This window comes from Microcebus murinus, chromosome 4, assembly GCF_040939455.1.
Source record: "Microcebus murinus isolate Inina chromosome 4, M.murinus_Inina_mat1.0, whole genome shotgun sequence".
NCBI classification, from domain to species: domain Eukaryota; kingdom Metazoa; phylum Chordata; class Mammalia; order Primates; family Cheirogaleidae; genus Microcebus; species Microcebus murinus.
The window spans coordinates 41727003-41746341 of NC_134107.1; the positions used below are offsets into that span (position 1 = coordinate 41727003).

The 19339-nt window shown below is 37.5% G+C and overlaps 1 protein-coding gene across 2 annotated transcripts in view; it reads right to left on the bottom strand.

Moving 5' to 3' along the window:
• Positions 1 to 19339, bottom strand: part of NELL1 (neural EGFL like 1) — a 761891-nt gene that overhangs the window by 273750 nt on the left and 468802 nt on the right. For both annotated transcript variants that reach the window (XM_012735524.2, XM_012735523.2), the window contains exon 14: positions 8495 to 8617. In XM_012735524.2, coding sequence (XP_012590978.1) covers positions 8495 to 8617 — 123 coding nt within the window. The remainder of the gene's footprint in view (positions 1 to 8494; positions 8618 to 19339) is intronic.

Sequence of the window (19339 nt, forward strand, 5' to 3'; positions counted from 1 at the left end):
AGTCTTAAACACTACCAACGGCACACCCTCTCACATCAGTCTCTACAGATGGAAAATTTTAAGTGGCTCTTTTTTTTAAAAAAGAAAAAATATAATATTACAGGGATACAAATGTTTTGGTTACATAAATTACTTTTGAACCATTTGAGTCAAAGTTATAAGTGTGCCTGTCCCCTAGATAGTGTGCATTGTACCTGTTAGGTGTGAATTTACCCATATCCTCCACCCCTCACCACCTGCTTGATTTCTGATGAATGTTATTTCCATATGTGCACATAAGTGTTGATTGATTAGTTCCAATTTGATGGTAAATACCTGTGGTGCTTGTTTTTCCATTCTTGTAATACTTTACCTAGATGAATGGTCTCCTGTTCCATCCAGATTAATATGAGAGGTATTAATTCAGTATTTTTTATGGCTGAGTAGTACTCCATGGTGTGGGTATATATATATATATATATATATATATACACCAATTTTATTAATCCACTCATTTAATCATGGGCATGTGGGTTGTTTCCACATCTTTACAATTGTGAATTGTGCTGCTGTAAACATTTGAGTGCAGGTGTCTTTTTAATAGAATGTCTTTTTTCCCTTTGGGTAAATACCCAGTAGTGGGATTGCTGGATCAAATGGTAGTTCTACTTTTACTTCTTTAGGTATCTCCAAAGTGGCTCTTAATTACTACAAGAATAGTCCACATTTACTGCAAAGATTCCTCCTATTGACCAAGTCTGATCCTGAGCCATCTGTAATCTACCTACTTTCTGACTTTATAAATCAATCAGAAGTGAGACGCAGCTTCAAATCCTCTCTTGAATTGTTAGGAAATTGCTCTATAACAAGAAGTGCACTCTTAGATATATACTCACAATCCTTCCCTGTTTTTCAATATGAATGTATTATTACAAATGGACTTGGTTGTAATTGAGTCAAACCATTCTATAATGTCAGTCAATCTTGCCCATCATCATTCTTTCCAACATTTTGTCTGTACACCTGAAGGCAGAATTTTAGATTGGTACCTTCCTGAATTCTTCCTCATTACAATAACCACATTTCAAAACTATGTCTACAGTGTTGTAAGTACTTTTGCCAAAGGCTTCCTATTTTCCTTGCTATATGCTTCAAAATCCCCAAATTTCATCTTCTCTGATTCACAGCCCAGCAGTTTATAGATGTTATTATCTCCGGTGATACCTTACACTACAACAACTTACCTTCCTATTATCCCTCTCCCTTCCTCACATACTGCCTGTGAGCCTCTGAAAAACATCTTTGTACATGTGAGATATCTGTTCCACTTATTTAATTCAGGATTTTGTTTGCATTTCTAGCATGAGCTGTCACATTAATCTTTCTGTCTATATCAAACTTCTCTGGCCTTCTGTTTCTGGCTTTCTGTGTTTTCCTTGTACGCAGCTTATCTAGCATCTCATCAAACAGAAATTTCTAAGCAGCAGCCCTTCTATACATGTGCTCAATGTAAACATGCTCATAATGAGTATCTTCAGAACACTACAGGATTCTAAAGTGCTTTATTTATTTTTTTAATTTTATAGAGATTTATTCTGAGCCAAATTTGAGAACCATGACCCGGAGCCACTGCCAAGAGGCCTTGAGCAAGTGGGCTCTCTGTGGCTGGGTTACATTTTGGTTTTTGCACATTTTAGAGACAAGGGTTATGCGTAAAGCCATCAATCAATATGTGGGAAGCATACATTGGTTTGGCCCTCCAAAGGGCCATCTCCAAGGGGGGGGGGGGTTACAGGTTATAGGTGGGTTTAAAGATTCTTTAGATTGTAATTGGCTAAAGACATGAAGCTTTGTCTAAAGACCTGGAATGTTTTAACATAAACTGTTTACCAGAGATAAGCCACCATTTGTTGCATAAATTGAAGACCTGCAGGTTTGTCTTGCATACCCTTAGGCCTGTTAATGGGTTACAAAGGAAGTCTCCAAGAAGGGAGGGGGGTATGATAAGGCATGTCTGACCTCCCTCCTCCTGGCAGGCAATTTTGCCCTAGAATATTCCTTTGGCCATAAAGATTTACCAATGTTCCTGGAATTTCTACAGTGAACTCAACTTTATTGTAATGATTTTCTTTGAAAGCCAGTCATCCATTAGCCAGTAGACATTAATATTGCTTTGCCTGTCTATCTTTGGGAACAGTGGTTTCCTGGGCTGGGGATAAGGCTTGGGTGACCTTTGTACACCTATGTCCTGGGCAGACTTTTGGTTTTTTATAAAATCTTCTAAATACAAAAGTGCATATTCTATTAGAAAGGGACCTTCATGTGTTTGCTCATCAAGAAACTTCTGAGCACTATACTATACTATGCTCTGCTCTGTGCTAAATGTTGATTACAGAGATACATAAGCTATGCCTACAGGAAACAGACATGTAAACAGACAACTGTAGCTTGAGATGAAAAGGGTTAAGTGTTACAAGGGTACCTTGGAGCACAAAGAAGGGATGCTCATGCAGCCTGAGACATCAGGGTGGGCTTCCAGGGCTTGAAAGGCTAGCAGAAGGGAACTTACATTGCCATAAAGTCATTAAAGAGTCCCACTGAATGGCTTGAAAATAAACACCAGGAAAGGTAAGATTAATCAAGCTACTCTTTAAAAAACAAAAGGACATTTAGGGGACACTAGGAGTTTGATGCCACCCAATATCTCCTGAAATGCTGGAGGAATTTGAGCAAGTACCTTGCACTAGACTTTAGAATATTCTCCAAAATGACCATGTCTCTGGTGGATATGGTTACATGCAGTGAATAGATACTGAGGTCATGAGCCTATAAAACCCCCAGCTAACTCCTTCACTCTGATTTCTCATTTAAATAATTCTGAATTTTAAAATTATTTATAGGCTCCCCACATCTTTCATTTAATTGTGAAGATAAGATAATGGTAGATAGATACAAACATTTTGCCACTTCTAAATAGAAGTAGGTGGGGAGCAAGGGAGGAGATGCTTTTTTTCCATTTATCTGATTTCCCTAAGAGCAATTTCCCCTTGGCCTCTTGGCCCACCCTCTCTTCCTTTCCTGATTGTTGGAGAGTGGGAGGAAGAAACTGGACATGTTGGCCATGTGTAGTCCAGCTCTTTCCTCATTTATGCTCTAGCGATCAACATGCCTGCAGGAAACACCCATTCTGGGCTTTTCCACCTGCCTTAGAGTATAAGAGGAAGCTTCGCTCACATGGAGATGGTCCATGGATTTCCCTGGTTCACGTGTGATTGGCTGCAGAGCCTAATTTGGGGGTTCCATATTATGAATGCTACTGTTGTCCCACACACATGCCATGTTCTCCAGCATAACCTTTGTAAGTTTTCATGTTGACATTTTGGTCTCCAATAGTTTGATTTCCTTATCTGACTCTCAGTTGGTTCCAAATGTAGGTAAGAAAAACAAAGGTGGTATTCCTAGGCACTCTTTAAAGCACAATAGTTCTCATAATATATTAATAAGTTAGCTTTTTCCATAGTATGTCTGTCATCTGTGAGTTTGTTCCTTGTGAATTAATCCCCAAGAGATTACTCATCTCAGGTACCCTGCTAAGATCAAGTTTCTGAGACAGCAATACATGGGAGCTGACTCTCAACCATATGGACAAACAGAATTTCAGTCTGCAATGAGAGAGAATGTGAAGACAACACACAGAAACAGAAAGGAGACAGGAGGAGAGAATACTATTAGCATTCAAGCTCCCAGAGTAATCTGTTCCTAAGTGCAAGACACCTTTTTACTCTTAGGTTCTATGACACACCTGGGAAGCTGATAATAAAAACTTCGTTGATTTAACTAATTCTACTAGGCAGTACACATATCCAACTTCAGAAGCATGTGACCAGGGCAGTCACACAAGGCACCTCACTCAGAATGACCATTTGCCTGGGATTTAATATTCTGTGGTCACCATCTTGAAGTTCTTAATAATTTCATATTTGAATGTGTTTTGTAAGTGAAGTCCAGTGAGACCATGGAGCATGCTCTGGGTTTGGAGCCTTAGCCCATGTGTGGTCCCACCTACCTCCCAAGTGCCTTCCTGCCTCTCTAGGATGGGTTCTTCCACTGGCCCCAGGATTTCCTCCCTGACTCTTCATCCCCACCCAGCTGCCAGTGCCCTAGCAGGGCTCTGTGCATAGACATGACATGAGGATTTGGGGCTGGGCACACATGCTCTGGTGTCCTCAGGCACAGCATGGTGATGCCATACTTGCACTGAGCTGGCAGCACCCTGGTACACTCCACAGGTGATGCAGGGAGCTGGTGCAGAGACTGCAATACTGGTGGGAGTCTCCCATCTGCTGTGGATTGGGATGGAAGGCTAGAGAAAAGGAGAGATACTTGACTCAACTTCCCTGCCCCAGACCAGGTCATGGCGCATTGGTCAGGGAATCTGAGAACCCCAAAGTTGGTGTGCCAAGTGGCAGGATGGGCCTGAAGCACCTATGAGGGTCAGCATTCATGTCAAGATTATCTCCATGCTCAAGGGAGCAAATGCAAAATATCTTAACAAGAGAGAGAGAGAGACTATGAAAAAAAAAAGGGAAATGCCTTATATTTTAGTACTTTTATAGGGCAAGTCTTTCCCGCCCTTGAACAAGGAGCCCACATTTGCATTTTTTCCTGGGCTCTGTAAATCACACAGCCAGCTTTGCCAGTAGATCTCTATTACATACAACAAAGGAATCCTAACCCAATACATATGCTTTTCGCATGGCTCTATATTTGGAGTAATTCTTTATAAGTCTCTTTCACATGAGATAATACCATTTTGTAAATTGTCTTATTGGGCTGTAAGCATTTGTTCAAATCTTTCTACAACACTGAATGGTGAAATCCCCAGGGGCCTTGTCTAGCATGTCTTTTGGTGCCCAGAACTATGCTCCAGACACGGAATTCACATTCACAGTATGTTTATAAAATAAATGTCAATATGATCAGTCATTAAGACAAGAATGCTTTCAAGGATCACCACATCTTATCCAGAGCTAATGACGGATAAGAAAGAAGGCTTAGTCTATCAGTTATGTATTGACAACTGCCTAGTGAAAGCCCCCCATCCACTGCAGCATTAATGCAGGCCTGGGAAAGCAGATAAACACTCTTCTGCAGATAAGCCTAACCCTCATGTCAGGTTATGCAAATCTGATTCGAAACTGTTTGCAGGCATTTTGTCCATTTAACCTCAAAGGCCAAAATATTTAGCAACACATGTTGCATAGTTTCAAAAGTACTTTAGTTTGTTTAGCAAATATGTGAACAAAATTTTTTTAATTTATGTATTATCATTATACTCTCATTTTTTTTTCTTTTCAGTTTCTAGTTACAATACAGAGAGACAGAGGGAAGGAGTTAAAAGATGAACGGCTAGACAGAGGAAGAGGAAGGGAAAAGAAATGGAAAAAGAGAAGGGAAGGTAAGAGAGGAAAAGAAACAGGAGGGAAAAACTAAAAGCATCCAACTCTTTGGATTAAATCAGATCCAACTATGTCTTATTCAAGATTTATCTGTGAATTAGAATAACACCATCAATCTCCCAAGGTTACAGTGGGAACTAAATGAGATAACGTATGCGAACACACCCAACAAGGTGTCTTGCACGTACTTGACAGTTGTTGAAACAAATGGGTATTTTCCATCCACATGAAGAAAAAACTCCTTCCATGGATATTAGCTGCCAGCAAAGCCACTGGAGAGAATTCACACCAATTAGTATCGTTTTAGGAACGGCCGCCTTGTGGAACACTTGTTAATAGAAGCAGTAACTGTTTATTTCTACCTGGATGTAGTCAAGTTTATGAACACTACCATGTCTATAAAAGCTTTTATATATTTAACACTTAAAAAAAAGAATTAGTTCAGGTTGTCCAGTTATCCTTGCCCAATTCTCACTCTAAATGTCTCAATTACAGGTGATAAAGTTAACTATACAATGTATGCCCTGAAACTGAGTCACAAATTTGGATTACACAGGGCGAAGGCCCAGGCTCAGGCCAAGCCATGAACCTTCCTCCTCCTTCTTCTTTCCCCTCTTCCTTCTTCTTTTTTTTTTTTTTTTTTTTTTTTGAGACAGAGTCTCACTTTGTTGCCCAGGCTAGAGTGAGTGCCCGTGGCGTCAGCCTGGCTCACAGCAACCTCAATCTCCTGGGCTCAGCGATCCTACTGCCTCAGCCTCCCGAGTAGCTGGGACTACAGGCATGCGCCACCATGCCCGGCTAATGTTTTGTATATATATATATATTTTAGTTGGTCAATTAATTTCTTTCTATTTTTGGTAGAGACGGGGTCTCGCTCAGGCTGGTTTCGAACTCCTGACCTTGAGCGATCCGCCCGCCTCAGCCTCCCAAAGTGCTAGGATTACAGGCGTGAGCCACCGCGCCCGGCTCTTCCTTCTTCTTTATCATAACAATGATAATACTGCCATCACTTGGTATGGCATTTTATAGTTTAAAACACATCAATATATATCCCCTTAGTAATTCTTTGTTGAAACATTGTTGGATAAACAGGGAAAGTGATACTAATCAATTTTTAATATGTAAAAATATAGATGTTACAACACACCAGCAATGAAAGCAAGTATAAGCCCCGGCTTTCTAAGCTCTTTGTCTTATTCTTCAACTATACCAAATTGTCTTCCCATGCAACATTTATAAAACACGGGATTCTCCCTCACTTATTAAGGTCAACACAATTGGTCATGACAATCCTTTTAAGACAATCATTTTCCCTAATTCATAACCTCAAGGGATGATATGTTTCCTTCAGAGTCTGTGGACACCAGGAACATTATTTGAACTCATATTTTTCACAGTTGGACTTTCAACACGCCACAAAGGTGAAGCCACCACTTATCACAATGGCAAGAGAGGACTCGGCAAACATAAACTCACTGAACAAGGGAAATTAATATTATTTTATGAGGTAAAATAATTCTGAAAAATATGCATTAAAATAAAATTCCTATGTTGCTCCCCAGATTTACAGTATTAGCATGCAGGTACCAGCAGTAGGCTTGATAATCCACAGAACTATATTGATGTTTTTGTTTGTTGTTTTGTTTTGGAAATATCTTCAGCTTTTCAGCTTTTTTTAAAAACTGAGCACTAGTTTATGTGCCTCATGGAACTTAAAAAAAAAACACACCCAAATATTCATGTATAAATTCCTATTGGAAGAAATGCAAATAATATGGAATTTATAGCAATAAGTGAATATTCTTTTTTCTACACATGCATGGGTAATCAAATGAATAGTTTGCATGTTTCCAGTCTTTATACATTTACATATGTATGTATACAGTTATTTTTAAATATTATATTAACTTAGATATGCGATAATACTATATACTGTATTGTCCTGTAACTTTATTTTTCTTTCTTTTTTCTCAAAAATACGTCTTGAGGATCTTTCAGTGTGTGGGTAAGTATGTATTTGTGTGTGCCCATGTGTATACATACACAAGCTTAGAGTTTCAAACCACTGCATTCTATTCCATAAAATGAATATGCCAGTGTTCAGTGAGTACAAACAATGCTGTTAAAACATCACTATATGTACATGTTTACATGTATATATGTACATGTAAACTTGTACATGTTTACACTTGTACATGAGGAGCTTGTACTTTTCCAGAATACATTCCAAGAAGTAAAATGGATGGAATCAAGAGAATACCTACTTTGAATATTGGTCGTCAAATCGTTGTCCAAAAGGTATAGTCACAGTCATGTATGAGGCTATATATTTACCCCACCCTCACCAACATGGAATAAAATCAATCTTTTATTAAAATTCTGCTCCAATCCAATGCATATTGGTCTATGTCTCTATTTTTGTGCCAGTCCATGCTGTTTTGATTACTAAAGCCTGGTAGTATTGTTTGAAGTCTGGTAATGTGATGCCTCCAGATTTGTTCTGTTTGCTCAAGATTGCTTTGGCTACTCGGGCTCTTTTCTGATTCCAATCGAGACCCTCATAAGCTAGAAGGAGGAATTTTAACTTTCTTCTAAATGTAGAGGGAAGCCAGAGCACTGGCTTCTTAATTGCTAAACTTCTCCCAAACACAGAGAGGGATTAAAACTTTAAGTTTCCTATCCAAGCAGATAGTTCAAGTGTGGACAGGAACCATGTCTACTTGTCCTCTGAGCAGAGCTCAGAGAAAAGGAAAGCCCGCATCAGCAGTCAGAACTTCCCTCACAGATTCAAGCCAAGAGTCAAAGCTGAACAGAGCCATCCAGTTGTGGAACCATGCCTCTGACTCACACCTCACCATTTTCTTTCAACACAAATGCTAAACTTGAAGCATTTTTCTTTTTCTTTGATGCACAGTGACCCTTGCCAACTGATAAACCAGGAGTAGCAACTCTGGCCGTGTTCAGCCACTAGAGTGGCCAAAAGGGTCTCCCACACCAGCACCAACAGCCCAGGCAGGGCAGCAGCTCACAGCTCACCCCTAAGGCAGCAATCCTACCTCTGCAGATGGTCCCATTTCCCACGTAGCCTGGTTTGCAGGTGCAGCTGTGTCCCTGGACAGTGTTGGTGCAGATGGCGTTCTCGTCACAGTTGTGCTGCCCGCTGCCACATTCATCATGTTCTGTTTGCAGGGTGAAAGAGAAAGAGAGACACCCTTTCTTAGGTTGGAATCACTGGTTTGGAAAAGTTAGCTGAAATAAGAATGACAGTGACTATCATGTGTCAGGACCTTCCTATGTTCTTGGTAGTTTCTGTTGAAATCTAAACTCCAAAAGATGTTATGATCCCCACTTTGCTGGTAAAGAAACCGTGGCAGAGGAGTCAAACAACTTATGTAAGTCGCATGACTGGTAACTGCTGCTCTAAGGTCATTGTTTCTTCCACCTTCTAAAAAGGTTTCCACAGAGGTTCCAAGGCAATAGGTCTCAACCAGAGGCAATTTTGCACCCCCTTCCCTTGGAAACATTTGACGTGTCTAAGGGTATTTTGCGTTGCCATAACTGGGGACAGGAAGTGCCAATAGAACTTAGTGGATAGAGGTTAGGGATGCTGCTAAGCATCTTACAATGTGCAAAAAAGCCAACAACAACAAAGAATTAACTTGCCCAAAATGTTGGCAGTGCCAAGGTTAGGAAAATTTCCTCTAAGGTTAAAAAGAACAAGAAACAAACTGACAGCGATTCCATGGTTTCTTTAAAACAAAGGGAATAAATCTGAAGAAGAAAGCCCATGAAAACAGCCTAACAAAGGAGCATTTACCAAAAAGTATTTCAAAGGAGTAGCTCTTCTCATGGGAATGTTGGTGAGCACAGGGTTGTGCCGCGCATAGGAAAGTATATATTTACTCTAGAGACTCAGTTTAAGGGCCCTCAGTAGTGTAACTTTAATTTTCCACACACTCTATTTTCATAGGGTTCAGAATCTAACCTCAGGGTAGTTGCCTAATGTATAGTGATATGGGCATGTAAGTTAAAATAACCGTGGCATTTTTAATCCACAGAACATGGAGGGAAATGAATCTAATCCTATAAAACAGAAAGATTCCAAGTTGCAAACCAAGATTTCACATACTTGTGTAACTCCAATTTCCTCTCATAATCAGGATACTTCATAATAGGATACTTATAGAGTTAGCCAAATGACTACTCTGAAAATAAGTAATATGGGAAGATAAAACCCTTTATTACTTTTAACATCTGCTAGTATAACTTCTTAGACATTTTAAGAAAAGGAAATCTAGTAGGGCCATTTAAATCATAAAAGGTTATAAAACAAGAGTAAAAATACCACATAGAAACCCAAAGAAATAATACTAATTGAAACAAAACTAAAAATTCAATATAATTTGTTAAGTGAACTATTAAATCAATGTTCCAATCAATTGAAATTTCATCCATCTTCATTAATTTTTATCTCAAATTTCCTTACAGGGACTTAGTAATTAAAAAGTCTAAATACTGTAAAATGGAGCTGTCTTAGTCATACACGCACAACTGTAGTAAATACACATATATTTGACTCTTGATTTAACACCTTGGATTTTTGAAAGAAAATTTTTCTTTAGGCCTTAAAACCAACCCAAACTGTCAGTGAGAAACGTGCATAGGTTAGCAAGCAGTGAGAAAAAAAAAAAGAGAAGATTTATGTGGATACAATTCTAGTTCGTGCTAAAGTCATCTTCAGCACACTCCAGAAATAGTGTAACCCTGTGGATGTCTAATTAAATTTGCAAACCTATCAAGGCCCTAGTATATGCAGGTATAATACCAGATGATATTAGGCACACAAAAAAGCCTAAGAATATAGACTTAGACTCCCAGAGTTTTCAGTCTCCTAATGTAAATTCATTTAATAAATAATTATTATGATCTTTATTGGGAATACAAAGATGAGTAGATAGGGTCTCTGCTCACATGAACATTTTAATAGGAGTAACTACTGGAACACGAGAGAGAAGTGATAAGAGTTATAAGTAGTTGACCCTACATTTTATCATAAAAACAGAACATATTTTAGAATGAAAGGGTGCTCCACTAATAATTACAATGGGATAACAGGCTTAACTCAGAATGACCTTGGCACACCAGCATTTGTGGTCATTCTAGATAAGTGTAATAAAGATAAACGAGGCTAAGAGTTCATGGGAGAGAAGAAATTCCTTCTAATGGAGAGAGGAGAAAAGTGTTCTTGCAAGAGGTAATATTCAAACTGGCCTTTCAAGAATGGTCATGTTTTTCTTAACTGGAGTTGCCTATGAAGGGCACATCAGGCAAAAGAACAGGGTGGAGAAAGGTACGGTTTCGTGCAACATTCCAAAAGTCTGGTCCATCCTTACCTACCTGGTCTTTTCTCTCAGCATGCTTGAAATAAACCCTTTTCTCTGATGAGGTAGCCTCATCACTATCCTGCAAATATATGAGTTTGTTCCTACTTCTCTAGTTTTTCATGTTGTTTCTCTAATCCAAAATACTATCCCAATATAGTTAATATACCTGTGATCCTGCCAGCCTTCAAACAATACTTCAAACCCATACTCTGGCCACACTTGTGAAGCCTTCTACCCCTTCTCTCTAGACCATGAATTTCACCCATCTTGGAACTTCCATGAAATTTAATGTATTTACCTCTTTGGAGGCAATCATATCATAATGCAATATGATGATATTTCCAAGTTTTATTATTTATGCTTTAATTAACTAATTGACTCAAAGAGAGGAATTGCAGCCTATTTTCTACAATCCTCACTATAACTATCCATACTTCACATAATAGCATTGAACCTAGAAAGCACCAAGCACTGAACAAAATATTCTAAATATATCATTTAATTCTCCCAACAATCAAATGAAGTAAGTTTGTTCATTTCACAATGAAGGAGCCGAAATCAAAAGACATTAAATAACCTACCTATGATTACAGGACTGGGAAGTAGGGGAAATCAGATTTGTGAGTACAAATACTGGGTGAACAAACATATCACTGAGCAGTTGGAAGTTAATTTAGATGTGGCTAAAAATGAAACCAAGACATATGGAAGTTAGTCAATAACACCAAAGATGAAGACTGTCCTCTTCTAGCCCCACATTCCCATAGAGAGATCCTACATACTTTCCGAGAAGATATAACCTATTCCAAAAGGACCAGGGCTATAAAAACTCCACATTTCATTTTCTATAGTCATGCCCAAGTTTTCAAAGTGACTAACACCTTCAAAACTGTATTTGACAGAAAGAGCCAAAGAAAATATGGTTTCCTTTTAAAAATATCATATTCCTTTCCAGCTGCAAGAGATGCTGCAAAAGGCAGAGATGGACTGGCATAGAAGTTAAAAGCACAGACTTCAGAACCATCCATCCTGGGTTAGAAGATACTAGGTTAGGTAATAACTGGCTATACAAACTTGAGTGAGTTACTCGACCTTGCTGTGTCTTAATTTCATAATTGTAATATGTGGTTAATAATAGAACCTATCACCTGGGATTGCTGTGAGAATTAAACTAGTTAATATAGGTAGAGCACTTATTACAGCACGTTGCAACTAGTAAGTACAAGTTTAAGCTATATTATCACTGTTGTTATTACTACTACTATTAATACTGCCACTGCTACAATTGCTTGTGGGCATATTTAATTAATGGATTGTGGTTAAATTGGTTGAAAGAAATGTCAACAAAAGGATTGACTAGAGGTGCCCAGCACTCACCTCTTCCACAAAGGAGGACCCAAACAACAAATAGATAACCATACATCGAACAGAGATCTAAAGGAAAACACTGTAATTCAGCAGAAAAGTGATAAAGATCCGCTAAGGAAGAGAAACTCAGGATGGCAGCATAGAGAAGGTAAAAAGCACCCAGGATTGATTAGCTTGTAGCCAAGAGGGACTCCTCATTGTGGGAAAAAGGAAAGTGGGAGATCCCCAGCATTCTATATTCCCACCACAGACATCTGCAATCCTAGCTCCAAGAAGACCCCATAGCCCTCAAAAGACCTGAGCCCAGTGTAAACAGTTACTTGGAATCTAAGCAACTGCATACTTCCAGAGAAGAAATTCACACTGGGTCATCTCCACTCCCCCAGATCCAGACCACTGAAATACAATGTCATTTTAAGGGTGGAACTACCACCAGAATGCATCATTTCTTGGGGCCCAAGAAAACTCCATCATTTCTTGGGGTCCCTGCATGTCCTGGGCCCTGCTGATACCACATCCACCCAGAAGGCTAGAGCACTGTGACACCAGCTGGACATAATGGTATAGTCACAGCCATGGTATCTGAGCCCACGTAGCATACTACACCCTGGGGAACAGCCTGCCACCAATGCTGGCATCCCACCTTCTCCAGTGGCAGAACTGCCATGGGCCTGAATGTGCAACCCAGAGGCCTGAGGACTTGTCCACTCATGGCCCACCACTGCCAGTGTCTCCACTCTCTCCAACAGCAGAACTACTGTGTGCATATATGTGCACCCCTCACACCGAGGCATGAAGGCTAATCCTCCTTATGTTTCTACACCCAGCAAAGCTATGCCATGATCTCCAACACTGCAGCCTAGGCCACTGAGGCACTTGAAAACACCATAAAAATTGATTACAATTGAAGAAATAATACAAAGACTACAATATTACACCCACCCAGACCCAAAGCCAAAGTATCACACCTAACTAACACTATAGAACACATCTAAGAAAAAAGACTCTCCCTACAAAAGCAACTCCACAAATTGGAATTGGTGTATCTATAACACCAAATACACAGATAACAACATAGTGACACAGGAAACATAAAAAAGCAGAAAATATGACACCTCCAAATGAACACATAATTTTCCAGTAATAAACTCCAAAGAAAATGAAGTCTATTAAATGGCTGGAAAGGAATTCAAAATAATGATCTTAAGAAAACAGAGCAAAATACAAGAGAACACAGTCAATCCAACAAAATTAAGAAAATAATGTAGGGAAATAATGTAGAATGAGAAATTCAACAAAAAGATAGGTATCACCAAAAAAAGAAAGAGAAATTATGGAACTCAACAATTAAATGAATGAAATAAAAAATATAATTGAGAGCTTCAATAATAGACTAAATTAAGCAGAAGAAAGAATTTCTAAACTTGAAGATAAGTCTTTTGCAAATCCCAGTAAGGCAAAAAATAAAAATAAAGAATGAATTAAGCTTATGGGACACACAGAACACCATTAAGTAAATATGTATTTGAATTTTAGGAGTTCCAGAAGGAGAAGATGAAAAAGTGAGAACATTTGGTTTTTGTTTTTCCATTCCTAAGATACTTCTTAGGATAACAGCCTCCGGTTCCAAGGTGCCACAAAAGATGTTATTTCATTCCTTTTTATAGCTGAGTAGTACTCTATGGTGTGTATACACACACATGCACACAGAGATACCATATTTTATCAGTTTATAAGTGGATGGGCACATAGGTTGATTCCCTATCTTTGTCATTGTGAATTATGCTGTGATAAACATTCTAGTCTTTTTGAAGCAGGTGTCTTTTTGAAAAAATTACTTATTTTCCTTTCAGTAGGTAGTAGATACACAGTAGTAGGATTGCTAGATCAAATGGTACTTTTAGTTCTTTGAGGAGTGTCCATACTGCTTTCCACATTTGTTGTACAAATTTACATTCCTACCAAGAATATATAAGAATTCCCTTCTCACTTTATCTGTGCCAACATATATTATTTTTTGACTTTTTGATAATGGTCATTCTGACAGGGGTAAAGTGGTATCTCCTTGTAATTTTAATTTGCATTTCTCAATGATTACTGGTGCTGAACATTTTTTCATATGTTTGTAGGCCATTTGTCTATCTTCTTTTGAAAATAATCTGCTCATGTCTTTTGTCCACTTTTTGATGGGCTTATTCTTTTCTTGCTGATTTGTTTGGGTTCTTTGTAGATTCTGGAGATTAGCCCCATGTCAGATGTATAGTTTATGAATATTTTCTCCCATTCTTTAGGTTATCTATTTACTGTGGTGATTTTTTTCTTTTTTGCTGTGCAGAAACTTTCTATTTTAATTAATTTATTTTTGTTGTTGCTGTGTTTGCTTTTCAGGTTTTAGTCATAAATTATTTGCTTAGGCCAATGTCCAGAAGAGTTTTCCCTATGTTTTTTTCTAGAATTTTTAGTTTCAGGTCTTAAATACAAGTCCTTAATCCACCTTGAGTTAATTTTTGCATATGGTGAGAGATAGGGATCCAGTTTCATTCTTCTACTTGTGGCTATCCAGTTTTCCCAGCAGCATTTATTAAATAGGGCATTCTTTCTCAGTGTATGTTTTGAGTTTTTTAGATAGAAGTTCATATCATGAACAAACAGGAATAGTTTGACTTCCTCCTTCCTGATTGAGAATGGCTAGTACTTTATTTCTCTCACTTGCTTGATTGTTATGGCTAGTACTTTTAGCACTATGTTAAACATAGTGGAGCCAGTGTTCATCCTTGTTTTGTTCTGGTTCTTAGGGGGAATGCTTTCAACTTTTCCCCATTCAGTATGATGTTGGCTTGGGTTTGCCATATATGACTTTTATTATTTTGAGATATGTTCCTTCTATGCTTAGTTATTGGAGTATTTTTATCATGAAGGAGTACTGAATTTGACTAAATGGTTTTTTGTATCTAGTAGGATGATCACATGCTTCTTGTTTTTATTAATAATTCTGTTTATGTGGTGAATTATGTTCACTGATTTGCATATGTTAAACCATTCTTGAATCCCTGGGATGAAACCCACTTGATCATGGTGAACTATCTTTTTGACATGCTGTTGGACTTGGTATGCTAGTATTTTTTTTGAGGATTTTTGCATCTATGTTCATGAGGGATATTGGTCTATACTTTTCTTTTTGTTGTTGTTATTTCTTTTCCTGCCTTTGGTATCAGAGTAACATTGAATTCACAGCATAAGTTAGAGATGATTGTGATGTTATGAACAGTTTCAGTAGCATAGGTGCAAGTTCTTTGTAGGTCTGATAGCATTCAGCTGTGAATCTGTCTGGTCTGGGGCTTTTGTGTTGGAAGATTTTTTTTATTGCCATACCAATGTTTCTACTTATCATTGGTCTGTTCAGGATTTCTATTTCTTCCTGATTCAAATTTGGGAGGTTGTGAGTTTCCAAAAATTTATCCATCTCTTCTAGGTTTTCTAGCAGACATCAAGGATGATATTTTGTATTTCTGTGGTATCAATTCTAATGTCTCCTTTTTCATTTCTAATTGAGCTTATTTGAGTCCCTTTTATTTCTGATTAGTCTAGCTAATGTTCTATTAATTTTATCTTTTCAAATAACATCAAACATCTTTTGCCTTTGTTGATCCTCTGTATTCTTTTTTTTTTTTTTTTTTTTTGCCATGTTGTTTAGTTCTGCTCTGCACTTTGTTAATTCTTTTCTTCTGCTAACTTTGGGTTTGGCTTGTTCTTCTTTTTCTCATTCCTTGAGGTGTGACATGAGGTTGTTAATTTGTGATCTTTTTGATGTAAGCATTTAAGGCAATTAGCTCCCCTCCTAGCACTGCTTTTCCTATATTCAAGACATTTTGGGACCTTGTGTTGTCTTTGTCATTCAACCTGAAAAAATTTTATTTACATCTTGACTTCATCATTGACCCAAAGATTGTTCAGCAGTACATTGTTTAATTTCCATGACTTTGTTTAGATCTGAGAGTTCCTCTAGGAATTGATTTCTAGTTTTATTTCATCATGGTGTGAGAAGATATAGAGTATGACTGCAATTTTCCTGAACTTGCTGAGACTTGATTTGTGGCCTAACATATGATCTATATTGGAAAATGTCCCATGTATTGATGAGAAAAATGTATATTCTGCAATTTTGAGGTACATTGTTTAGTAAGTGTCTGTTTGGTCCATTTGTTCTAGAATTCCCTTTAATTCCAGTGTTTCTTTGTTAATATTCTGCTTTGATAATATGTCCAGTTCTATGGGTGGATTGTTGAATTCTCCAGCTATTATGATGCCTGTTGTTTATTTCCTTGCTTATATCTAGTAGAATTTGTTTTATGGGTCTGGGAACTGCTATGGTAGGTATATATGTGTTAGATTGTTGTATCTTCTTGTTGAATAAGCTCCCTTTATAATTATATAATCATGGCTTTTGTCTTTTTTTAAATCATTGTTGATTTAAAGTTTATTTTATCTGATAAGAGATTAGCTACTCCTTTTGACTTTTGGTTTCCATTTGCCTGAAATATATTTTCCACCCATTTACCTTGAATCCATGAGAATATTTGCAAGTTTAATGTGTTTTCTGGAAACAGCATATATTTGGGTTATTTGCTTTTATCCATTCAGCTAATTTGTATCTTTTAAATGGAGCATTAAAACCATTTACATTCAATGCTAGTATTGATACGTGAGATTCTGTTCTATCCATAATGTTGGCTGGTACCTCATTGATTTATTTTCTCTTTTGTGTTACTGTTTTATAAAAGCTGTTTTAACTTTCAGGTGTTTTTATAGTGACCAATATTGATTGTCCTATTCCACATAGAGAACACTTTTAAGCATTTCTTGTACAGTAGATCTACTGGTGACAAATTCCTTTAATATGTGCTTGTCTGAGAAAAACTTTATTTCTACTTCTTTTATGAAACTTTGTTTTACAGGATACAGAGCTCTTGGCTGGCAGTCGTTCTGTTTAAAAAGACTAAAAATGGGACCACAATCCTTTCTGGCTTGTAAGGTTTCTGCTGAGACATATGCTGTTATTCTGATGGGTTTTCCTTTGTAAGTTACTTGATACTTTCATTTCACAGTTTGTAGAATTTTCTCCTTTACTTTGACTTTTACCAGACTGATAACTATATGCCTTACTGATGTCTTATTTTCTGTGAACCTTCCAGGTGTTTGATGACCTTCTTGTATCTGGATGTCTAAATCTCTAGTTATACCAGGGAAGTTTTCCTCGATCATAACCTCAAAAATAGATTTCCCAGGCTTTTTGCTTTTTCTTCTTCTCCTTCAAAGATACCAATGACTCTTATATTAGTTCACCTTACACAGTCTGATATTTCTTGGAGAGGTTGTTGATTTTTCTTGAATCTTTCTTCTGCATTTTTGACTGACAGAGTTAATTCTAAAGCCTTGTCTTCAAGCTCTGAAATTCTTTCTTTGCATGGTCTACTCTGATGTTAAAACCTTCTCCTATATTTTTGAAATTCCTTAAATGACTCTAATTTCTAGAGGCTCTGTTATACTTTTTTTCTTATACTATCTATTGCTTTAGTGAATTTTTCATTCATGTCCTGAACTATTTTCTTGGTTTCCTTGTGTTGCTTTTCAACTTTATCATCATTTCCATTATTTTACTTGACATCTATATTCTGAATTTCATATCTGACATTTCAACAGTTTCCTTTAGGTTAGAATCTGTTGCTGGAGAACTTTTGTGATCCATTGGGAATGTCAAAACAGCTTGTTTTTTCATGTTATCAGAGTTCTTGTGATGACTCTTACTCATCTGAAACCTCTTCTCTCAGCTCAAGTATACCTGTTCTTCTCTGCCAAGAACTCTGTTGCTCAGTGAAGAGAGAAAAAGGAGGTCCCTGGATGTCATGCATCATGAAGATTTGCTAGAAAGGAGATGGGCAAGTACACTGTGAACCTTTAACACTGCTGGTCTCCTGCATCTTCCAGGAGTTTTTCAGTTATAAGAGGAAGGATCCAGGAGGAATGGGACTACACCATCTCAGTAAAAATAAATGTCTCCAATTTATTTAATTATTAAGAAACTAGTCAATTTTTTTCTCTGCTCCTTTTCTAAACAACACTAATAATTGGGATGTTAACATAAGTAATATTTTTGAGGACATACTATATGAGCCCGATACTGCAGAAGTATATCATCCATATGAGTTAAGTTTAATTATTATCATCCCTATTTTCTAAATGAAGAAATGGGAATAGATAAATTGTAAGTAGCCTAACTTTACAGGAAGGTAGATTCATGAGAGGTAGTCACTGTCAAACCATGGCAGAAGAAACAGAGCTATGCAACTATTATTCATTTTTGATACCTTCTTCTCCCTTAATCCTTTATAATTAATCTATTACCAAGTCTTGTTGAGTTTCTTCCTAAGTGTCTCTCTAATTCATTCCCATATTTCCATTTCCAGTACCACCACCCTTATCTAAGCTACCATTACCTCTTACATGGGCTACCATTATACCTTCCCCATGTATCTCCTCAAATCACTGTTGCCCACCTTCCATTTATTCTTCATACTGCAGTTAGAGCAATATTTTAAGACTACAAATCTTATCATTTTCCATCTCTGGTAAAAACTCTTTGGATATTTCCCATTGGTTTTAAAATGCAGACAAACATTTTTAACATGACCTCAAAGGCCCAGCATAGCCCACCTAACTGCCCAACATGATTTTGCTTCAATCCCATTCGCACCAACTGTGCTGCAACCACACTGGCTTTGTCTGCTTTCTTAAAGTGTCATTGTTTCCTCTCTTCACAGGAATTTTCACATGCTCTTTCATCTTTGTCTTAGGTAATTTATGATTATCCTTGAGAATTCAACTATGCCCTCACCTCCTCAGAGAAAGAATTTCTGATTTCCTTGACTGGGGCCATTTCCCCTGTAACACTCTCATATAATTCTCAATATGTCTCCTTCATAGGACTACTCATAGTTATAATTTATATTTATTAATATATTATGAGTGTCTTTCTTCTCTACTAGAGCACAAATCTCTTGAGGATAGTAACTATATTCTTTCTTTTCTTTATCCCCAGGCCATATTAGAGCTTCTGAAATTTAGTAAGTGTCTAACACAAATACCTATTTA